The 18,846-nt window shown below is 52.2% G+C and overlaps 3 protein-coding genes across 3 annotated transcripts in view; 1 reads left to right on the forward strand and 2 right to left on the reverse strand.

Moving 5' to 3' along the window:
* The window catches only part of FOSL1 (FOS like 1, AP-1 transcription factor subunit), a 14,213-nt gene extending 3,715 nt beyond the window's left edge, over nucleotides 1–10,498 (forward strand). The window contains exons 2-4 of the mRNA XM_060176027.1: nucleotides 6,478–6,672; nucleotides 9,067–9,174; nucleotides 9,474–10,498. Coding sequence (XP_060032010.1) covers nucleotides 6,478–6,672; nucleotides 9,067–9,174; nucleotides 9,474–9,884 — 714 coding nt within the window. The 3' untranslated portion in view covers nucleotides 9,885–10,498. The remainder of the gene's footprint in view (nucleotides 1–6,477; nucleotides 6,673–9,066; nucleotides 9,175–9,473) is intronic.
* Nucleotides 10,499–11,082: 584 nt separating this feature from the next.
* CCDC85B (coiled-coil domain containing 85B) lies at nucleotides 11,083–11,928 on the reverse strand. The gene has a single exon (XM_060176028.1). The coding sequence runs from the start codon at nucleotides 11,789–11,791 to the stop codon at nucleotides 11,183–11,185; it is 609 nt and encodes a 202-aa protein (XP_060032011.1). The 5' UTR covers nucleotides 11,792–11,928; the 3' UTR covers nucleotides 11,083–11,182.
* A 2,683-nt stretch (nucleotides 11,929–14,611) lies between these two features.
* The window catches only part of MUS81 (MUS81 structure-specific endonuclease subunit), a 39,033-nt gene continuing 34,798 nt past the window's right edge, over nucleotides 14,612–18,846 (reverse strand). The window contains exon 14 of the mRNA XM_060176011.1: nucleotides 14,612–14,731. Within this exon, the coding sequence (XP_060031994.1) occupies nucleotides 14,627–14,731 (105 nt within the window). The 3' untranslated portion in view covers nucleotides 14,612–14,626. The remainder of the gene's footprint in view (nucleotides 14,732–18,846) is intronic.

Here is an 18,846-nt window from a genome sequence, read left to right on the forward strand (position 1 = left end):
CTCTCTCCCTCTCCCTCTCCTCCTCTTTCTCTCTCTCTCTCTCTCTCCCTCTCCCTCTCCTTCTCCCCCTCTTTCCCTCTCTCTCTCTCCCTCTCCTCCTCTTTCCTTCTCTCTCTCTCTCTCTCTCTCCCTCTCCTCCTCTTTCCTCCTCTTTCCTTCTCTCTCCCTCTCCCTCTCTCTCTCCCCCTCCCTCTCCCTCTCCCTCCTCTCCCTCCCTCTCCCTCTCTCCCCCTCTCCCTCCTCTCTTCCTCTCCCTCTCTCTCTCTCCCTCTCCCTCTCTCCCCCTCCCTCTCTCCCTCTCCCTCTCCTCCTCTTTCTCTCTCTCTCTCTCCCTCTCCCTCTCCTTCTCCCCCTCTTTCCCTCTCTCTCTCTCCCTCTCCCTCTCTCCCCCTCTCCCTCCTCTCTTCCTCTCCCTCTCTCTCTCTCCCTCTCCCTCTCTCCCCCTCTCTCTCTCCCCCTCCCTCTCCCTCCTCTCCCTCCCTCTCCCTCTCTCCCCCTCTCCCTCCTCTCTCCCTCTCTCTCTCCCTCTCTCTCTCCCTCTCCCTCTCTCCCCCTCCCTCTCTCCCTCTCCCTCTCCTCCTCTTTCTCTCTCTCTCTCTCTCTCCCTCTCCCTCTCCTTCTCCCCCTCTTTCCCTCTCTCTCTCTCCCTCTCCTCCTCTTTCCTTCTCTCTCTCTCTCTCTCCCTCTCCTCCTCTTTCCTTCTCTCTCCCTCTCCCTCTCTCTCTCCCCCTCCCTCTCCCTCTCCCTCCTCTCCCTCCTCTCTCTCTCTCTCCCCCGTATATATTATATAGGAAGAGAGAAATTGAAAGGGAATGGAGGCTAGAGAGAGAAACACCTGTAGTACTGCTTCATCACTATGCTCCTATAGCTATCCTCCTGCAGGTGGGGACCAGGGGCTTGAACTCAGGTCTTTGTGCATGGCAGCACATGCACTTAACCAGGTGCCCCACCTCCTGGCCCCTATATAAATATTTCTTTTCTTAAGATTTTATTTATTTACGAGAAAGATAGGAGGAGAGAGAGAAGGAAACAGACTGAACTCAGGACCTCATGCTTGAGAGTCCAATGCTTTATCCACTGTGCTATCTCCCAGACCACTATATAAATATTTCTAAAGATCTGTCTACCTGTCTACCTATTTTGGATACAGACAGAGAAATTGAGGGAAGGGGGAAGATAGGGGTGAAGAGAGAGACAGAGGAAGGGGCCTGCAACACTGCTCTACCACTTAGGAAGCTTCCCTGCCACAGCGGATGACTGGGGGGCTTGGACCTGAGTCCTCACGCACTGTTATGTGTACATTGGAGCAGATGTGCCGCCACGCAGCCTCTAGATGTATTTATCTTATAAGAAGGAGAGGGGGAGGGAGGGAGAGAAGCCAGAGCATGACTCTGTTACGTGCAGTGCCAGGCGTACACTCTGCCTTTTGAGCTGTTTCCCTGGCTCCATAGATCAGTCAGATAGGCCCTGCTCAGCTCTGGCTTATGGTGGTGCTGGGGAGTGAACCTGGGACTTCAGATTTCAGGCATGCAAGTCTTTTACCTAACCATTATACCATCTCACCAACCCTGAATAAACAAACAAACAAAACCTGTGCTTATTCTTATTTAATTAGTGGACAAAAGCTTTTAGATAGGTTCAGAATAAATCCTATTCTGCAACTCAGAGATTCTTGTTAGATATATATCTTTTATTTTTTAATATTTTATTTATTTATTAATGAGAAAGATAGGAGGAGAGAGAGAAAGAACCAGACATGGTAGCACATGCACTTAACCAGGTGCCCCACCTTCTGGCCCCTATATAAATATTTCTCTTTTTTAAGATTTTATTTATTTATGAGAAAGATAGGAGGAGAAAGCGAAGGAAACAGACATCATTCTGGTACATGTGCTGCCAGGGACTGAACCTGGTACCTCCTGCTTGAGAATCAAATGCTTTAGCTACTGCGCCACCTCCTGGACCACTAGATATGAGTTTTGCTGCATCTAAGAAGGGACATATCTAAAGCAGATGGGGATTGATGGGGCATATTGATAAACAAAGCTTGACTCCAGACTGCAGAATCAATTGACAAGCACCTAGGGTCTCAGCTAGATTCTAATAACTTCTATTCTGATTGGAATGTCAATAAGAAACAGATGACTTTTTTTAAGTGAAAAAAAGATTCCATTTTTTTTAAAAAAAGGTATACCATAAATTTATATTTGACAAACTGCCAGTTAAGCTTTGATTTCTTTTTTTAATATTTCTTTATTTATTTTGGATAGAGAAATTGAGAGGGGAGGGGGAGACTAAGGGGAGAGATCTACAGCACTGTTTCCCAAAATTGTGAAGCTTCCCCTGCAGATGGGACCAGGGGCTTGAAGCCACGTGCTCACACATTGTAATGTGCACTCAACCAGTGCATCACCACCTGGCCCCTAAGCTTCGATTTCTTTCTTTCTTTTTTTTAAATATATATATATTTTTTTATTTTTTAAATATATTTATTTTTCCTTTTGTTGCCCTTTTTTTATTTTTTTTATTTAAAGAAGGATTAATTAAAAAAACCATAGGGTAGGAGGGGTACAACTCCACACAATTCCCACCGCCCAATCTCCATATCCCACACCCTCCCCCGATAGCTTTCCCATTCTCTATCCCTCTGGGAGCATGGACCCAGGGTCATTGTGGGTTGCAGAAGGTAGAAGGTCTGGCTTCTGTCATTGCTTCCCCGCTGAACATGGGCGTTGACTGGTCGGTCCATATAAATATATTTTTAATATTTATTTATTTATTCCCTTTTGTTGCCCTTGTTGTTTTACTGTTGTAGTTATTATTGTTCTTGTTATTGATGTCGTCGTTGTTGGCTAGGACAGAGAGAAATGGAGAGAGGAGGGGAAGACAGAGAGGGGGAGAGAAAGACAGACACCTGCAGACCTGCTTCACCGCCTGTGAAGTGACTCCCCTGCAGGTGGGGAGCCGGGGGCTCGAACCGGGATCCTTATGCTGGTCCTTGCGCTTTGCACCAAGTGTGCTTAACCCGCTGCGCTACCGCCCGACTCCTGATTTTTTTAAATTAATTCATTATTGGATAGAAACAGAGAAATTGAGAGGGAGAAGAGAGAAGAAGAGGGCAGAGACACCTGCAGCTCTGCTTCACCACTCCTGAAGCTTTCCCCCTGCTGGTGAGGACCAGGGGCTCGAACCTGGTTCCTTGAGCATAGTAACATATGCATTCAGCCAGGTGCACCACCACCTGACCCTTTAAGCTTTTTTTTTTAATTAAGACTTTCTTTTTTTAATTTCCTTTTTTATATTTATTTATGTATTTATTATTAGATAGAGACAGAGAAATTGAGAGGGGAAGGGAAGGTAGGGAGAGAGAGAGAGAGAGACAGAGAGACACCTACAGCCCTGCTTCACCACTTGTGAAGCTTTTTTCCTGTAGGTAGGGACAAGGGGCTTGAACCTGCGGCCTTTTGCACTGCAATGTGAGCACTTAACCAGGTGCGCCACCACCTGGCCCCTAAACTTTGATTCCAAAGCTACTAAGTGGCTCTTTTTAGTGCCCAGGTGGTGGCGTGCCCAATACAGCGCATTCATTCATCAGAGTGCTCAGGGATCCAGCCCCCAGCTCCCAGTCCCCGCCTGTACAGGGGAAGCTTCATGAGTGGCAGAGCAGGGCTGCAGGCATCTCTCTGTTTCTCCTCCACCTCCTGCTTCCCTCTCAATTTCTCTGTCTCTATAAGAACTGTAAAAAAGGGAGTTGGGTGGTAGCACAGTGGGTTAAGCGCACATAATGCAATGCACAAGGACCTGTGTAAGGATCCTGGTTCGAGCCCCCGGCTCCCCACCTGCAGGGGAGTCGCTTCACAGGTGGTGAAGCAGGTCTGCAGGTGTCTGTCTTTCTCTCCCCCTCTCTGTCTTCCCCTCCTCTCTCCATTACTCTGTCCTATCCAACAACAACGACATCAATAACAACAACAATAATAACTACAACAGTAAAACAACAAGGGCAACAAAAGGGAATAAATATTTTAAACTGTAAAAAGGGGGACACGCCAGGACCAGGCAGTGGTGCACCTGGTTAAGTACATACTCTACTGTGCACAAGGGCCTGAGTTCAAGCCCTTGGTCCTCACCGATAGGGGGAAAGCTTCACAAATGGTGAAGCAGGGCTGCAGGTGTCTCTGTCTCTCTCCTTCTCTGTCTCTCCCTCCCCTTTCAATTTTTTTCTGTCCAATAGTAAGTAAACATTTTTAAAAAGTGGGGAGACACTTCTTGGCATCAGTGAGATGTTCAGTCCTCAACTGTGATGATAGTGAAAATGAAAATGGGGGGGGGCAGGGAGGTGGCTCGGGGCAAGGTTCAGGGTCTGTGTGTGTGAGGTCCTGAGTAATTCCCACACCAACTAGAATGATGCACTAGTAGTGTGTGTGTGTGTGTGTGTGTGTGTGTGTGTGTGTGTGTGTGTGTGTGTGATTTACAGCAACAACAAATCTACAATTAAAAAATAAAATTAGGAGGTTTGGCAAAATAGCCCACTTGAAATGCACTGCTTTGTCATTTGTGTTACGCAAGTTCGAGCCTGACCCCCACTGCACTGAAGGAAACTTTCCCTCTCTATCCCTCTCTTCTCATTCTATCAACAACAATAAGTAAATAAGCACATAGTGTAAAATCAGATTGGGGGGCTGGGCGGTGGTGCACCTGATTAAGCATACATGTTACCATGTGCAAGAACCCGGCCTGAGCCTCTGCTCCCCACCTGCAGAGGGGATGTTTTATGTGCAGTGAAATAGCTCTGTCTTTCTCTCCTTCCTCTTTCAATGTTTCTCTGTCCCATCCAGTAAAAATAGAAAGAAAGGGGCCCACAGCGGGTTAAGCGCATGTGGCAGGAAGCGCAAGGACCTCAGTTCGAGCCCCCAGCTCCCTACCTGTAGGGGAGTCGCTTCACAAGCAGGTCTGCAGGTGTCTGTCTTTCTCTCCCCCTCTGTCTTCCCCTCCTCTCTGCATTTTCTTTGTCCTATCCAACAACAAGGACAGCAATAATAATAACAACAATAAACAACAAGGGCAACAGAAGGGAAAAGAATTTTTAAAAATAGAAAGAAAACCAAGAAAAATGGGAGCAGTGCATTTGGATTCCTAATACCTGCACCGAGCCCCAGCAATAACCCTGGTGGTAATCTATATTTTTTTTTTATTTTTTTTTTTTATTTTTATTTTTTCCCTTTTGTTGCCCTTGTTGTTTTATTGTTGTAGTTATTATTGTTGTTGTTGTTGTTGTTGGATAGGAAAGAGAGAAATGGAAAGAGGGAGGGGAAGACAGAGAGGAGGAGAGAAAGATAGACACCTGCAGACCTGCTTCACCGCCTGTGAAGCGACTCCCCTGCAGGTGGAGAGCCGGGGTTCAAACCGGGTAATCTATATTTTTAAAAAATGAAATAAAATCAGGTTGGGAAACTGAGGTACATAGCAATCACGTCACGTGCCCAGGGCCACAGTCTGTAAGTGGCTGAGCTAAGTTTCCCAAGCAAGACGGGCGTGGCCACCCACCATCACAGTGTCACAAGTGTCTCTGCCATCACAGGGTCTGGAGCTGTAAGGAAGTTCTTCCCACAGACAGGCCTCAGGATGGCACAGGGGTCCGCTAGTCCCGTCTGGTCACCTGGACGCTAACCCCACTTCCCATTTTTAAAGTATCTGTATATATTATTGAAGGAGAGTAAGAACCAGGATATCATTCATGCAGGACCAGGGATCAAACTCAGGCCCCTATGTTTGAGAGTCCAGTGCGTTCTCCATTTCGCCACCTCCTGGTCACTCAGCTGCCTACCTTCTGACTCTTTCTCTGAACAGCTGTTTTCATATATATTTTTTTTTAATTTTTTATTATACTTATTTATCTTCCCTTTTGTTGCCCTTGCTGTTTTATTGTTGTAGTTAATGATGTCGTTGTTGTTGGATAGGACAGAGAGAAATGGAGAGAGGAGGGGAAGACAGAGAGTGGGAGAGAAAGACAGACACCTGCAGACCTGCTTCACTGCCTGTGAAGCGCCTCCCCTGCAGGTGGGGAGCCGGGGGTTCAAACCGGGGTACTTACGCCAGTCCTTGCGTTTTGCACCATGCGCACTTCACCCACCGCACTACCGCCCGACTCCCTATAGCTGTCTTCTTATCTGCTAATGAAGCGACATGAGTCAGAGACCCAGAGAGCAAGTGATGGGAGGACACCTAAAGTCACGGTTTCCCAGTACTGGCTTTGATGCAAAGAAGGCCCAGAGAGGCTGAGTGACCTGCGCAAGCCACCCAACCATCCAAGCAGGGACTTGGAACCAAGTTTGTCAGTTGGCCAAACTGCTCTTTCTGGCCTCTGAGACTGAGGCTGCTCTGAGTATGGGTGGTAATGCAGCTCCCCAGCCCCAAGCCCTTCCCCCCCGCCGCCCATCCCCCAGGCCAGGACCTCATGTGGCTGTGTCTCACCCACAGAAATTCCACTTTGTGCCAAGCGTCAACGCCGTGAGCGGAAGCCAGGAGCTGCAGTGGATGGTGCAGCCTCACTTCCTGGGGCCCAGCTACCCCAGGCCTCTAGCCTACCCCTCCTACAGCCCCCCACAGCCCCGGCCAGGGGTCATCCGGGCCCTGGGGCCACCCCCAGGGGTGCGGCGGCGGCCGTGTGAACAGGTAAGGAGCAGAAGCCTTGCCCTGGTTCTGATGGGGTGTGTGTGCAGGGAGTGGAGGTGGGTGGGCAAGGGTACAGAGAATAAGCTCTTCCAGCTGGGGGTAGAGAGTATATGGTCATGCACACCAGTTCTCAGGCCTGAGACTCCAAGGTCCCAGGTTCAGTCCCCAACACCATCACAAGCCAGAGCTGAGCAGTGCTCTGGTAAAACAAGAAACAAATAAACAAAAAAAATTAATTTAAAAATTAATTAAAATTAAAACAAACAAAAGCTCTCTCCCCAAAGGAGAACACTCACAGGGGGGGCGGGGGGGCGGTGTCAGTGACTCTTGAAAAGTGACAGGAGCCTCTGTGTAGACCCCAGGGCAAAGGGCATTTCTGAATCAGGGAGAGCTTCCCGGAGGTGGAGGAGTATTGCCTAGAAGAATGGTAGGCTCTCCCTAGAGATGGAGGAAAGGACATTCTGGGTATAGGGAGGGCAGGAGTGAGAAGGGTACACAGGGAGGGGTGTGTGCAAGGATCGGAGAGGGCCCCCTCTAGAGAGCACGGGCTTCTGTTACCCACTGCTGGGGACGGGACAGAGAAGGGGCTTCCCTTCAGCCCCTTCCCAGCCTGTTCCCATCCATTTAGCCATCACAGAAGCCCTCTGCGGGAACAGCCTCTGGTTTTCCCCATAAGGCCTCGTGTCCCAAAGTCACTGGCTCCAGAGCACAGGTGTAGTAAGAGGCTGGGCTGCCCGTCTGTCTCAAAAGCTGGACACTGACCGTCAGGCCACATGCTCTCGTGGAGACAGCAGGAAGCAGAATGGGCAGCCGAGGAGGCTCACAATGGTTAGAGCATTGTACTTGCAGGCATGAGTTCGTGAGCCAGAAGACCCTCAGTGTCCTATGTCAGAGTGGACAGATCCCTGCCTCCACACCGGGGCCCCAGCCCTCAGTCCCTAACAAAATCCTCCCCCAAACACACAGACAGATGTGAGATGTCAGATGTGGAGGCCCTTTAAGGGAGGGGCCCCTCGCCTTGTGCCTGTGGCCTTTTGGCCTGGGTGACAGTGGTGGTTCAGGAGTGCATGACTCTGGCTCCAGCTCAGCTCCAGTATGGGGATGGGGACTGGGGGGGGGATGGGGACGGAAGGGGATGGGGATGGGGGATAGGGACTTGGGGAGGAGGCCCCAGGACAGGGGCCAAGGTAAGGTGTGTGGTAAAGTGGCAGCCTCCCCAGAGCTCTCACTTTATCTTTTGCTTTCGTGTGGTGCTGGGGATCAAACCCATGGCCTCAAGCATGCAAGGCACACCCTTTTCTGAAACTATTAAGGAGTTCTTCACCTTCCCTGGGCCTCGGTTCCTTACATGGAAAGTTAAGCAATTTCTAAGGGCCAGGGAGGTAATACGGTGGGTGATGTCCATATGCCAGAGCCAGTGTCCTGATCTCTTTCCTCTCCCCTTCCCTCCTTGAAATGACTTTAAAAATCTATGCAGGGGGGAGTCGGGTGGTGGCACAGTGGGTTAAGCGCACATGACGCAAAGCACAAGGACTGGCGTAAGAATCCCGTTTCGAGCCCCCGGCTCCCCACCTGTAGGGAAGTCGCTTCACAAGCGGTGAATCAAGTCTGCAGGTGTCTGTCTTTCTCTCCCCCTCTCTGTCTTCCCCTCCTCTCTCCATTTCTCTCTGTCCTATCCAACAACAATGACATCGATAACCACAACAATGTTAAACAACAAGGGCAACAAAAGGGAAAATAAATAAATAATAAAAAATATCTTTAAAAAAATCTATGCAGGGATACCCCCAGTAGAGCACACATATTATCATTCACAAGGACCTGAGTTCAAGCCCCCAGCCCCCACCTGCATGCTGGAGGGACACTTTATGAGTGCTGAAGTAGTGCTGCAGATGTCTTTCCTTTTCTCTCCCTCTCTCTCCCTTTCAATCTCTGTCCACAATAGAAAGGGAGGAAGACAATCTATGCAAGTCCATGAGACCCCAGCTCCATGCAAAGTGCTGAGCTGGCACCCACAGGTGCCCTGTGACTAGCACCCCTCCCAGCCCCTCCCAGCACTGTCGATCTTGGGGATGGGACACTGGTTTTCAAGAGGCTGAAAAGATTGGAGTCCTTGGTTGGGTCCAGGGGCTCAGAGGAGAAAGGTGACTTCTGGGATTGGAACAAAGGAGAGACTCCCCAGAGGTGAGGGAGGCATCTTAGGGGAGGCCTGGGGAATCAGGCTGATGGTGTCTATGGGGCTTCCCACGAGCGGGGACACTGCATTTTGAGTTTGGGGAAAGCACTACCGTTAGAAGTCAGGTGCCAAGAGGAAATCGTACTGCTCTGAGCTGCCATGGGTGCTTGGGGGTCCTGGCCCTGGGCCATCGCACTGTCCCCCTGTGCTCTCCCCAGATCAGCCCTGAGGAGGAGGAGCGACGTCGAGTGAGGCGAGAGAGGAACAAGTTAGCTGCGGCCAAGTGCAGGAACCGAAGGAAGGAGCTGACCGACTTCCTGCAGGCGGTGGGTACCCTGGCCTGCTTCCAGACCCCCGGGCTGCCAGGATGTTAAGTCTCCCTACCAGCCCAGGAAATAGGCTGTGAGCACCCAACCCAGTGAAGCCAGCTGCCGGCCTCTGGCTAGATGCCCCCAGGGCCTGATGGGAGCCATGCCTTTCTCCCAAGGACTCATGGGAGTTGTAGGCCAGGGTTGCTGGAGCATCTCCAGCCACCCTCCTCCCTCGTCCCCCACCGCCATCCCCATGGGTGGGTCGATCCTGTTGGACCTTCCTCCGCCTGACTCTTGCATCCTGCCCCCTCCAGGAGACTGACAAGCTGGAGGACGAGAAATCCGGGCTGCAGCGGGAGATTGAGGAGCTGCAGAAGCAGAAGGAGCGCCTGGAGCTGGTGCTGGAGGCCCACCGCCCCATCTGCAAGATCCCCAGCGGGGACAAGGACAGTGACTGCACTGGTGGCACCAGCTCCAGCAGCCCCCCGGCCCCCTCCCGTCCAGTGCCTTGCATCTCACTCTCCCAGGGGTCTATCCTGGAACCTGAAGCACTGCACACCCCCACACTCATGACCACACCCTCCCTGACTCCCTTCACCCCCAGTCTGGTGTTCACCTACCCCAGCACCCCTGAGCCCTGTGCCTCAGCTCACCGCAGGAGCAGCAGCAGCAGTGGGGACCTGTCCTCAGATGCCCTGGGGTCCCCCACACTCCTGGCTCTGTGAGGCACCCGGCCCTGCCGGGGGCCGCCTTAGCCACTGTCTCCTTGACCTTTGGGTCCAGCTGGCTGGACTGTGTCCCACTCCTGACCCCAGCTCTGGTTCTTCTCTGTCCCTCTGGAGGAGACTGAGTGTATTTTTGTTCCCAAAAGAGCTAGCTGGGGGGGGGGGGGGCTCCCAGAGCTGCCAGTCGTGTCCCCAGAGCTGGTCTCTCTAGCATACTTTGCGCTAAATCAGACAAAATATCTCCCGCTTGTGCGAGAGAACTCCTGGCAGCTCCTGGGACTCTGTAGATGCTTCCAGAACCTGAATCCCCCTGCAGTCTTACCCTTACCCTTCCTTGTGTGGTCCATGCAGCCCCACCCCAACAGGAGGTACCCCCCCCCCCAGCCTAGAACACTAACCCCCGACCCATGTCAGCAGCACCAGTGACAGAACCAGGGCAGAGCCCGGCTCTCCACCTGGCATCCGAGGCTCCCGTGATGAGCTAACCCCTAAGTCCCAGTTCTGAGGAGCCTCAGGGCTTCCAAGCCTCCACAGCGAGGACAGCTGCTATTTATTTTCCTAGAGAGTATTTTTATACAAACCTGCCGACATGGAATAAAAGACTCCAAGCTCTGGTCTGGTCTCTGTCCCTGAAGCTCAGAGCCCAGGCTGGAGGGAGAAGTTGGGGGGGGGGGGGTGTTTGCCTCTGGCTTTGATCTCAGCCTGGCTGACTCACTGCATGACCTTGGACACATTTCGGGGAATCATTCTGGACCTCCGTTTTTCTGACTGACAAATGCCATAGATACCACCTATCTCAGCCCCGGGATGGATGACGGTTGAATGCCAGCAGAGGATTCTCGCCCCCCACCCGCGTCCCTGGGGGCCCCCAGTGCTCCGGCGGGGCCACAGGGGGGCGCTGCTATGCCCCCTCCAGCCTCAGGGGCGGCAGTCGAGTGGGTTCTAGACACCTGCTTCCTGCCCCCATTGTCTAGCACAGGAAGGAACCGGGAAGGGAGCTGGAGCCACCTCGGGGACTGGGTCGCCGGAGTCCCAGGGTCTGGGGGAGGGGGCCGGGGCTGAGCCCAGGCTTGAAGTGGACGGGGGGGAGGGGGAGTCAACCACCTTCGCCCTGCTATCCCCGGGGAGCGAGGTCCCCCAGCCCCACCCTCGCCCCAGCCCCGGCGAGACCCGAACAGACGCTGCCCAGGCGGCGGGCTCGGCTTCCTTCCCGGTTTATTAGCCCCCAGCGAGTCCCTCCGCTCCAGGCCGGGGCTGCCAAGTCCAGGCCAGCCCCCGGTCACTGCCGACGGGCGTCCTCAGTCATCAGGGGAGCAGGCCAGGGGCAGCTGGTCCGGGCTGCCCACGCTGCCGGTGCTGGAGCTGCCGTCGCCCAGGTCGCGGGGCCCGCAAGGCGGCAGAGCGAGCTCGGGGGTGGGCCCGGCGCCCGCGCCCCCCGCACCCCCCGGGCCGCCGCGGGGCCCCCACTCCTCGCCCAGCGCCAGGCACAGCTCCTTGAGCGCCAGGTTCTCCCGCAGCAGCTCCTCCTGGCGGCCCTCCAGCTCGGCCAGCTTCTGCCAGCAGCCGCCCAGGTCCTCGCGCACCGCCCGGGACGCCTGGGTCCCGAAGAGCTGCCACTGGCGGGCGGCGCGGCGGCCCCGCTGGCGCTCCGAGTCCAGGAAGCAGCACAGGTCGCGCAGCTCGCGGTTCTCGGCCTGCAGGCGCCGGTTGAGCTGCTTGAGCTCGCGGATCTCGCCCAGGTGGCCTTGCAGCTGCCGGTTCACCTCCTGCATGAGGCGGCCCCGCTGCACCAGCGCCGCCAGGCGCGCCGCCTCCTCCCGCCGCAGGCGCCGCACCAGCTCCTCCTTGCCCAGCGCCGCCATCTCCTCGTCCGTCAGCTCCTCCAGGCCGCCCGCCTCGGCCTCCATGGCTGCCCGGGCGGCTGGAGCATCGCCTGCCCGCCGGCGCGGCCCAGGAGCCCACGTCGAGGCGCTGGGGGCGCCGGCTGGGACTCCGCGGGCGGCAGGCTGCGGCCGGGCGAGCGGAGGCTGCGGCAGCCGCCGGGGGCGGGCACGCGCCGGGGCGCGCGCCGGGGCGGGGCCGTGACGTAGACGCCGTCCGGCCAACCGGGAGGCGCCTCCCCGGAGAGGGGCGTGGCGTGCGCGCGGAGAGCGGTCCGGCCCCGCCCACTCTGGACGGCAGGGTCTCAGCGGGTGCGCAAGCGGGGTCCCGGCTTCCCCAAATGAGGCGCTTCAGGGCGCCGGCTGCAAACCTCAGGCTCCAGCCGCGGCCTCGCGGCGTCCTCTGAAGATCCAGACTGTGGCTCCGATCCTCGCTTCTGCAGAGCCGGGTGGGCTCCTCGACGGTTCCGTGAGCATCACGGCACCCAGCTTCTGTTCTCGGAACCCAAGTCCTAACGTGCCAGCTCCGGATGGGAAAGGCATCCTGCCCTTGCCCTAGTCCCAACCTCGCCAGGCCCCGAGCAGGTGCCATCAGCCTCCTCTCCTCCAGGGCTCACTGAGCGGTCAATAAAGCATTATTAAAGACCGGTGCAGACATAAAGGGCCAAGGTCTCCATCCTGTCCTCCTTCCCGAGGCCACAGTGGGGGGGGGGGGCATTGACTCTTCATCGAGAAGCAAGTGGAGGAGGGGCGCAGTGCTAGGACTCTATAGGCCCCCTCACCTGCAGGTCCTGCCCCCAGAGGCAGGAAACGCCCTTTGAAGCAATAGATGCCCCTTCTTCTTCTTCTAGCGTTTGCCCTTCTTCCATAGCCAGTCAACAGCGTCAGGTTGAGCCTGATGTAAAGTTTCGAGACCTCCTTTGAATCTGGAGAGGTGGCAGTCGTTGACTATGTGGGTCATAGTCTGTCTGGAGCCGCAGGGGCAGTTCGGGTCGTCTCTGGCTCCCCAGTGATGGAACATAGCGGCGCACCGGCCATGGCCTGTTCCATAGCGATTGAGGAGGGCCCGATCATAACGTGCTAGGTCCAAGCCGGGTTGACGCTTGCAGGGGTCTGTGATGAGGTGTTTGTTCTTGACCTCAGCTGACTGCCAACTCTGTTTCCAAGAGTCTGGAATAGAGAAGTTCAGTGTAGGCGTAGGGGACCAGATTGGGTGACGAGACGTCAAGCGTTGGACAGGGTGGGCGAAGATATCCGCGTATATCGGCAGGTCCGGTCGAGCGTAGACGTGTGAAATGAACTTAGATGATGCCGCATCCCGACGAATATCTGGCGGGGCGATGTTGCTAAGAACTGGCAGCCATGGAACCGGGGTGGAACAGATGGTTCCAGAAATTATCCTCATGGAGGAATATAATTTGGAATCGACCAAGTGGACATGGGGGCTACGGAACCATACTGGGGCACAGTATTCTGCAGTGGAATAGCAGAATGCCAGAGAGGATGATCGTAGCGTGGAAGCGCTCGCGCCCCATGAGGAGCTGGCCAGTCTTGCAATGATGTTATTCCTCGCGCCCACCTTTGCTGCAGTTTTTATGAGATGTTCGTGAAATGACAGAGTGCGATCGAGAGTAATGCCAAGATAGACTGGCTGGGCTTCATGCCGGATTCTCGTATCGCCAAGCTGCACATTAAGCTCACGCGAGGCCGAGGCATGGTGTAGATGGAAAACAGATGATACCGTTTTTGCAGTGCTAGGGATTAGTCGCCATTTTTTACAGTCATCAGATATCAGAGACATGTCTTTCGTGAGTGTTTCCTCGAGGATGTCGAACTTGGATGCCTGAGTTGCACAGCAGATGTCATCGGCGTAGATGAACTTCCTTGAAGAAGTTTCTGGGAGGTCATTGATGTAAATATTAAATAGCGTAGGAGCCAGAACAGAGCCCTGGGGGAGGCCACTTGAGACAAGTCTCCATCTGCTAGACTTGTCACCCAGATGCACCCGGAATCTTCTGTTTTGGAGAAGAAACGATATAGTGTTGGCCACCCATGGAGGCAGGCATCTTGAGATCTTGACTAGGAGACCCCCAGATTCAAGAAATGCCCTTTCACCAGCTAGGCTTTGCCCTTTGAGGCAGGAAACGCCCCCCTCAGGCCTCCCCTTGGCATCACACTGGTTCTTGCTGCTCTCTTACTTGCTCCTCCATCTCTTCTGCCAGTTCTTTTGGAAATGCCTGTACGACACAGGTTTCTATTCACCCCACACTCCTGATACTATGGCCATTAGTTAAAAAGAAAGGGGGAAATGTTGGTCTGCTTCTAAATTCTGCTTCTAAGACCTTCTGTTTTGATCATCACATTAGGTTCGCTTGTATTACTTACAATGTGGTCTCTTTACATAATCACTGTTTTACCTGGGTCCCGCCCTGCCTGCAGGGTATTGGTTAATCCCCACTGGTTAGATGGAAGCTTGCTAGGTTCTGTTCATGGTCTCTTTTTGCTCCGCCCCCTCCCCTAGTCATTTCCTTTCCCTTGCCACCTCTGGTGAAGAGATGCATCAAAGGCGATGTATCTGATTAATAAACGAGATACTGCTTCCCAGCTCAGCCATGAGTCCCTGGTCATCTCTCTACCGCCCGTGAAGCTAGCCCAGCCCGGCACATTTCTCTCTGTCCTATCCAACAACGACATCATCAATAACAATAACTACAACAATAAAACAAGAAGGGCAACAAAGTGAAATGAATAAGTAAATAAAAATTAGAAAAAAAAAAACTTTTATTTAGGGAGTTGGGCAGGCAGTAGCACAGGTTAAGTGCAGGTGGCACAAAGTGAAAGGACCGGCGTAAGGATCCCAGTTCAAGTCCCGCGCTCCCCACCTGTAGGGGGTTGCTTCACAGGTGGTGAAGCAGGTCTGCAGGTGTCTATCTTTCTCTCCCCCTCCTCTCTCCATTTCTCTCTGTTCTATCCAACAACAATGACAGTAATAATAACTGCAACAATAAACAAGGGCAACAAAAAGGAATGAATATCTTTAAAAAACTTCTATTTATTTATTACCGGATAGACACAGAGAGAAACTGAGAGGGAAGGGGAAGATAGGGAGAGAGACAGAGAGACCTGCAGCCCTGCTTCACCACTCATGAAGCTTTCCCCCTGCAGGTGAGGACCAGGGCCTTGAACCTGGGTCCTTGCGCACCGTGATGTGTGCACTTAACCAGATGCAGCACTGCCTGGCTTCCAAGTTCACTTTTTTTTTTTCAGAGGCTACGGAACCATATCTTTAAAACACTTGTTACTTACTTATTTATTTAGGACAGAAGGAGAGAGAACCAGAGCATCCCTCTAGCACATGTGATGTTGGGAATCAAACTCAGAATCTCATGCTTAAGAGTCCAGTGCTTTATCCAGGGCACCAACTCCTGGCTGCACAAGTCAGCTTCTTATTAAAGTCTTCCCACATTGGGCGGGAGCTGTGCCACAGGCCAGTAAGGATTTTAAGCAAAAGAGCAACAATTCAATATAACACTAAGAGAAAACATTGTTCAGCCTACTCTATGTGCCCTTTGGACAGTGGAGGGAGGGAGTGTAGGCGGGGAGATTAGTGAGAACACCGAGTTAATGAGAGAGCCCTGCAGAAGGGCAGGCAGGCGCTGGGACAGAGCCAGCGGGGGGATGGGGTGGGGTGGAGAAGCCTGAGATATTCAGGAACAGCATGTTAAAGGGAATTTTAAGAAGAGAGCTGGGGTGGGGGGGAGCTGGGCGGTGGCGCAGCAGGTTCAGCGCACATGGCACAAAGCGCAGGGACCTGCATTAGGATCCTGGTTCGAGCCCCCAGCTCCCCACCTACAGGGGGTTCACTTCACAGGCAGTGAAAGCAGATCTTCAGATGTCCATCTTTCACTCCCTCTCTGTCTCCCCTCCTCTCTCGATGTCTCTCTGTCCTATCCAACAACAAAGGCAGCAATAACAACAATAATAACAACAATGCCAATAAAAGCAACAAAAGGGAAAGATAAAAATAAATAAACTTTAAAAAGAGAGAGCAGGGAATGAAAGCAAGGCTATCGTGAGGTCCTAGGTATGATCCCTACCACCAAACATACAGGGGAAAGAAAAAAAAAAAAAAGACTGAGCAGGGAAAGGGAAAGGACACCGAACGTTAATAGTAGGGTGGTGAGGAACTATACCCTTATTTCTTATATTCTTGTCAATCAGTATTACATCACCATGTGTGTGGAGGGGAGGCAGGGAGTAAAGCAAAGAGGAAAGTGAAGAAGTGGGAGAAAAGACAAACAGAAAAAAAAAAAAATTTAGGAGGCCAACAGCAGAACAGAGTGTGCAGAGAAAAGTCTGGGACAAAGTCCAGCTTCCTGCTGAGATAAGGTGGATGCTGGGACTGTCACAGAGGAAGAAGGCAGCAGAGAAAGTGTGGGGGTGGGATGGGACAAGAGGTGGGCTAATGGCTGCATAGCGGATTTGCATGCCTACAATCCCAGCTTCAGTCTCTGACACAACCGTGTGCCAGAGCAGAACAGCGTTCTCCTAACTGTCTCTATCTCTCTCATGATAAAAGGGGGGGGGGTGAGAGCTGGAGTGTCTAGCTCTAGAGGGACTCGTGGGGGGGGAATAGCATGGAGAAACAATGGCAGACCTCCATATGAGGACTCCCAGGCCGAGCTGTGAGCTGTAAAAGAGAGAAGACCTAGGACCAGGTGTGGCTCACCTGGTTGAGTGCACAAGGACCCTGGTTCAAGCTCCTGTCCTCACCTGCAGGGGGAAAGCTTCACAAATAGTAAGCAGTGCTGCAGGTGTCTCTGTCTCTTTTTTTTTTTCTGTTTATTTCTTTTTTTTTTTTTTAATTTTTTATTTAAGAAAGGATTAGTGAACAAAAGCATAAGGTAGGAGGGGTACAACTCCACAAAATTCCCAACACCCAATCCCCATAACCCACCCCCTCCCATGGTAGCTTTCCCATTCTCTATCCCTCTGGGAGCATGGACCCAGGGTCGTTGAGGGTTGCAGAAGGTAGAAGGTCTGGCTTCTGTAATTGCTTCCCCGCTGAACATGGGCGTTGACTGGTCGGTCCATACCCCCAGTCTGCCTCTCTCTTTCCCTAGTAGGGTGGGTCTCTGGGGAAGCTGAGCTCCAGGACACACTGGTGGGGTCTTCAATCCAGGGAAGCCTAGCCAGCATCCTGGTGGCATCTGGAACTTTTGGGTGTCACCCCTTATTGACTGGCCTCTCTCTGTCTCTTTTTTAAAAAAATATTTTATTTGGGAGTCAGGCGGTAGCGCAGCAGATTAAGCCCACGTGGCACAAAGCACAAGGACCGGTGTAAGGACCCCGGTTGGAGCCTGGCTCCCCACCTGCTGGGGAGTCGCTTCACAGGTTGTGAAGCAGGTCTGCAGGTGTCTTTCTCTCCCCCTCTCTACCTTCCCATCCTCTCTCCATTTCTCTCTGTCCTATCTAACAACGATGACATCAACAACAATAATAATAACTATAACAACATTGAAAAACAAGGGCAACAAAAGGGAAAAATAAATATTAAAAAATTTTACATTTTAAATATTTATTTATTTATTTACTTATGAGAAAGATAGGAAAGAGAGAAAGAACCAGGGAGGCGGGCAGTAGCACAGCGGGTTAAGCCGCAGGTGCCTCGAAGTGTAAGGACTGGCATAAGGATCCCGGTTCAAGCCCCTGGCTGCCCACCTGTAAGGGAGTCGCTTCACAGGCAGTGAAGCAGGTCTGCAGGTGTCTTTCTCTCCCCCTCTCCGTCTTCCCCTCCTCTCTCCATTTCTCTCTGTCCTATACAACAACTACATCAACAACAATAATAACTACAACAATAAAACAGGGCAACAAAAGGGAATTAATTAATTAATTAATTAATTAATATTAGGTAAAAGAGAGAGAGAAATAGCCAGACGTCTCTCTGGTACATGTGCTGCCTGGGATTGAACTTGGAACGTCACACTTGAGAGTCCAATGCTTTACACTGCACCACCTCCCAGACCACTCCCTTCCGTCTCAATGTCTGTCCCTATCCAAAACAAGCAAACAAATAAATAATATTTTTTAAAAAGAGAAGACATCCGTTCATTGTGGGTGTGGAGGTTGGGAGGTGGCTAAAACTATGGGAGCCAAAAGACATGCTCAAGCACAAGCCTGCCTGAGGGCCCCTGTAATGGCCCTGAGAAGCCAGGCTAGACAGTTTTGAGGGGACAGAAAATAATCTTGGCAGCCTGCTCTGCAGCACAGTGCTAGTGCCCAGGACCTGCAAGTCGAGACACAGCATCACATATTCCAGAGTGAGACTGTGGTTATGCCTCTTGTTAATATAACAAATGAAAGAGAGAGAAAAAGAAATGGAGGAAGGAAAAGCGGGCAGAGGGTAGATAGCATAATGGTTATGCAAACAGCCTCTCATGCCTGAGGCTCCAAAGTCCGAGGTTCAATCCCCTCCACCACCATAAGCCAGAGCTGAAGAGTGCTCTGGTTAAAAAATTAAAAAAAAAAAAAAAAAAAGACATCAAGGGCAACAAAAAGGGAAAATAAATGAATAAAATAAAAAGAAAGTCTTTTTAAAAATTAAAAAAAAGAGAAAGAAAACTCAAAATTTAGAATCCAGGCGTAGGGGCTGGGGAAACAACATAGTGGTTATGCAAAAAAAGTCTTTTAAGCCTGAGGCTCTGATGTCCCAGGTTCAATCCCCTGCACCGCCATGCAAAACTGAGCAGTGTTCTGGTCTCTTTCTTTTTTTCTCAGTATCTTTCCCTCTGTATCGGCTCTTTCTCATTAAAATAATATAATTTTTTTTGGATTTTTTTCTTTTCTCTTTATTTTCTATTGTTGCCCTTGTTGTTTTATTGTTGTAGTTGTTATTGATGTTGTTGTTGTTGGATAGGATAGACAGAAATGGAGAGAGGAGGGGAAGACAGAGAGGGGTTGAGAAAGACAGACACCTGCAGACCTGCTTCACCGCCTGGGAAGCGACTCCCCTGCAGGTGGGGAGCCGGGGGCTCGAACCAACCGGGATCCCTATGCCGGTCCTTGCGCTTTGCGCCACCTGC

The sequence above is a fragment of the Erinaceus europaeus genome, chromosome 17 (assembly GCF_950295315.1).
Source record: "Erinaceus europaeus chromosome 17, mEriEur2.1, whole genome shotgun sequence".
NCBI classification, from domain to species: Eukaryota; Metazoa; Chordata; class Mammalia; order Eulipotyphla; family Erinaceidae; genus Erinaceus; species Erinaceus europaeus.

Bases quoted from the DNA above. Each gene is read 5' to 3' on its own strand.
- CCDC85B (XM_060176028.1), bottom strand. From the start codon at position 11,791: ATGGAGGCCGAGGCGGGCGGCCTGGAGGAGCTGACGGACGAGGAGATG.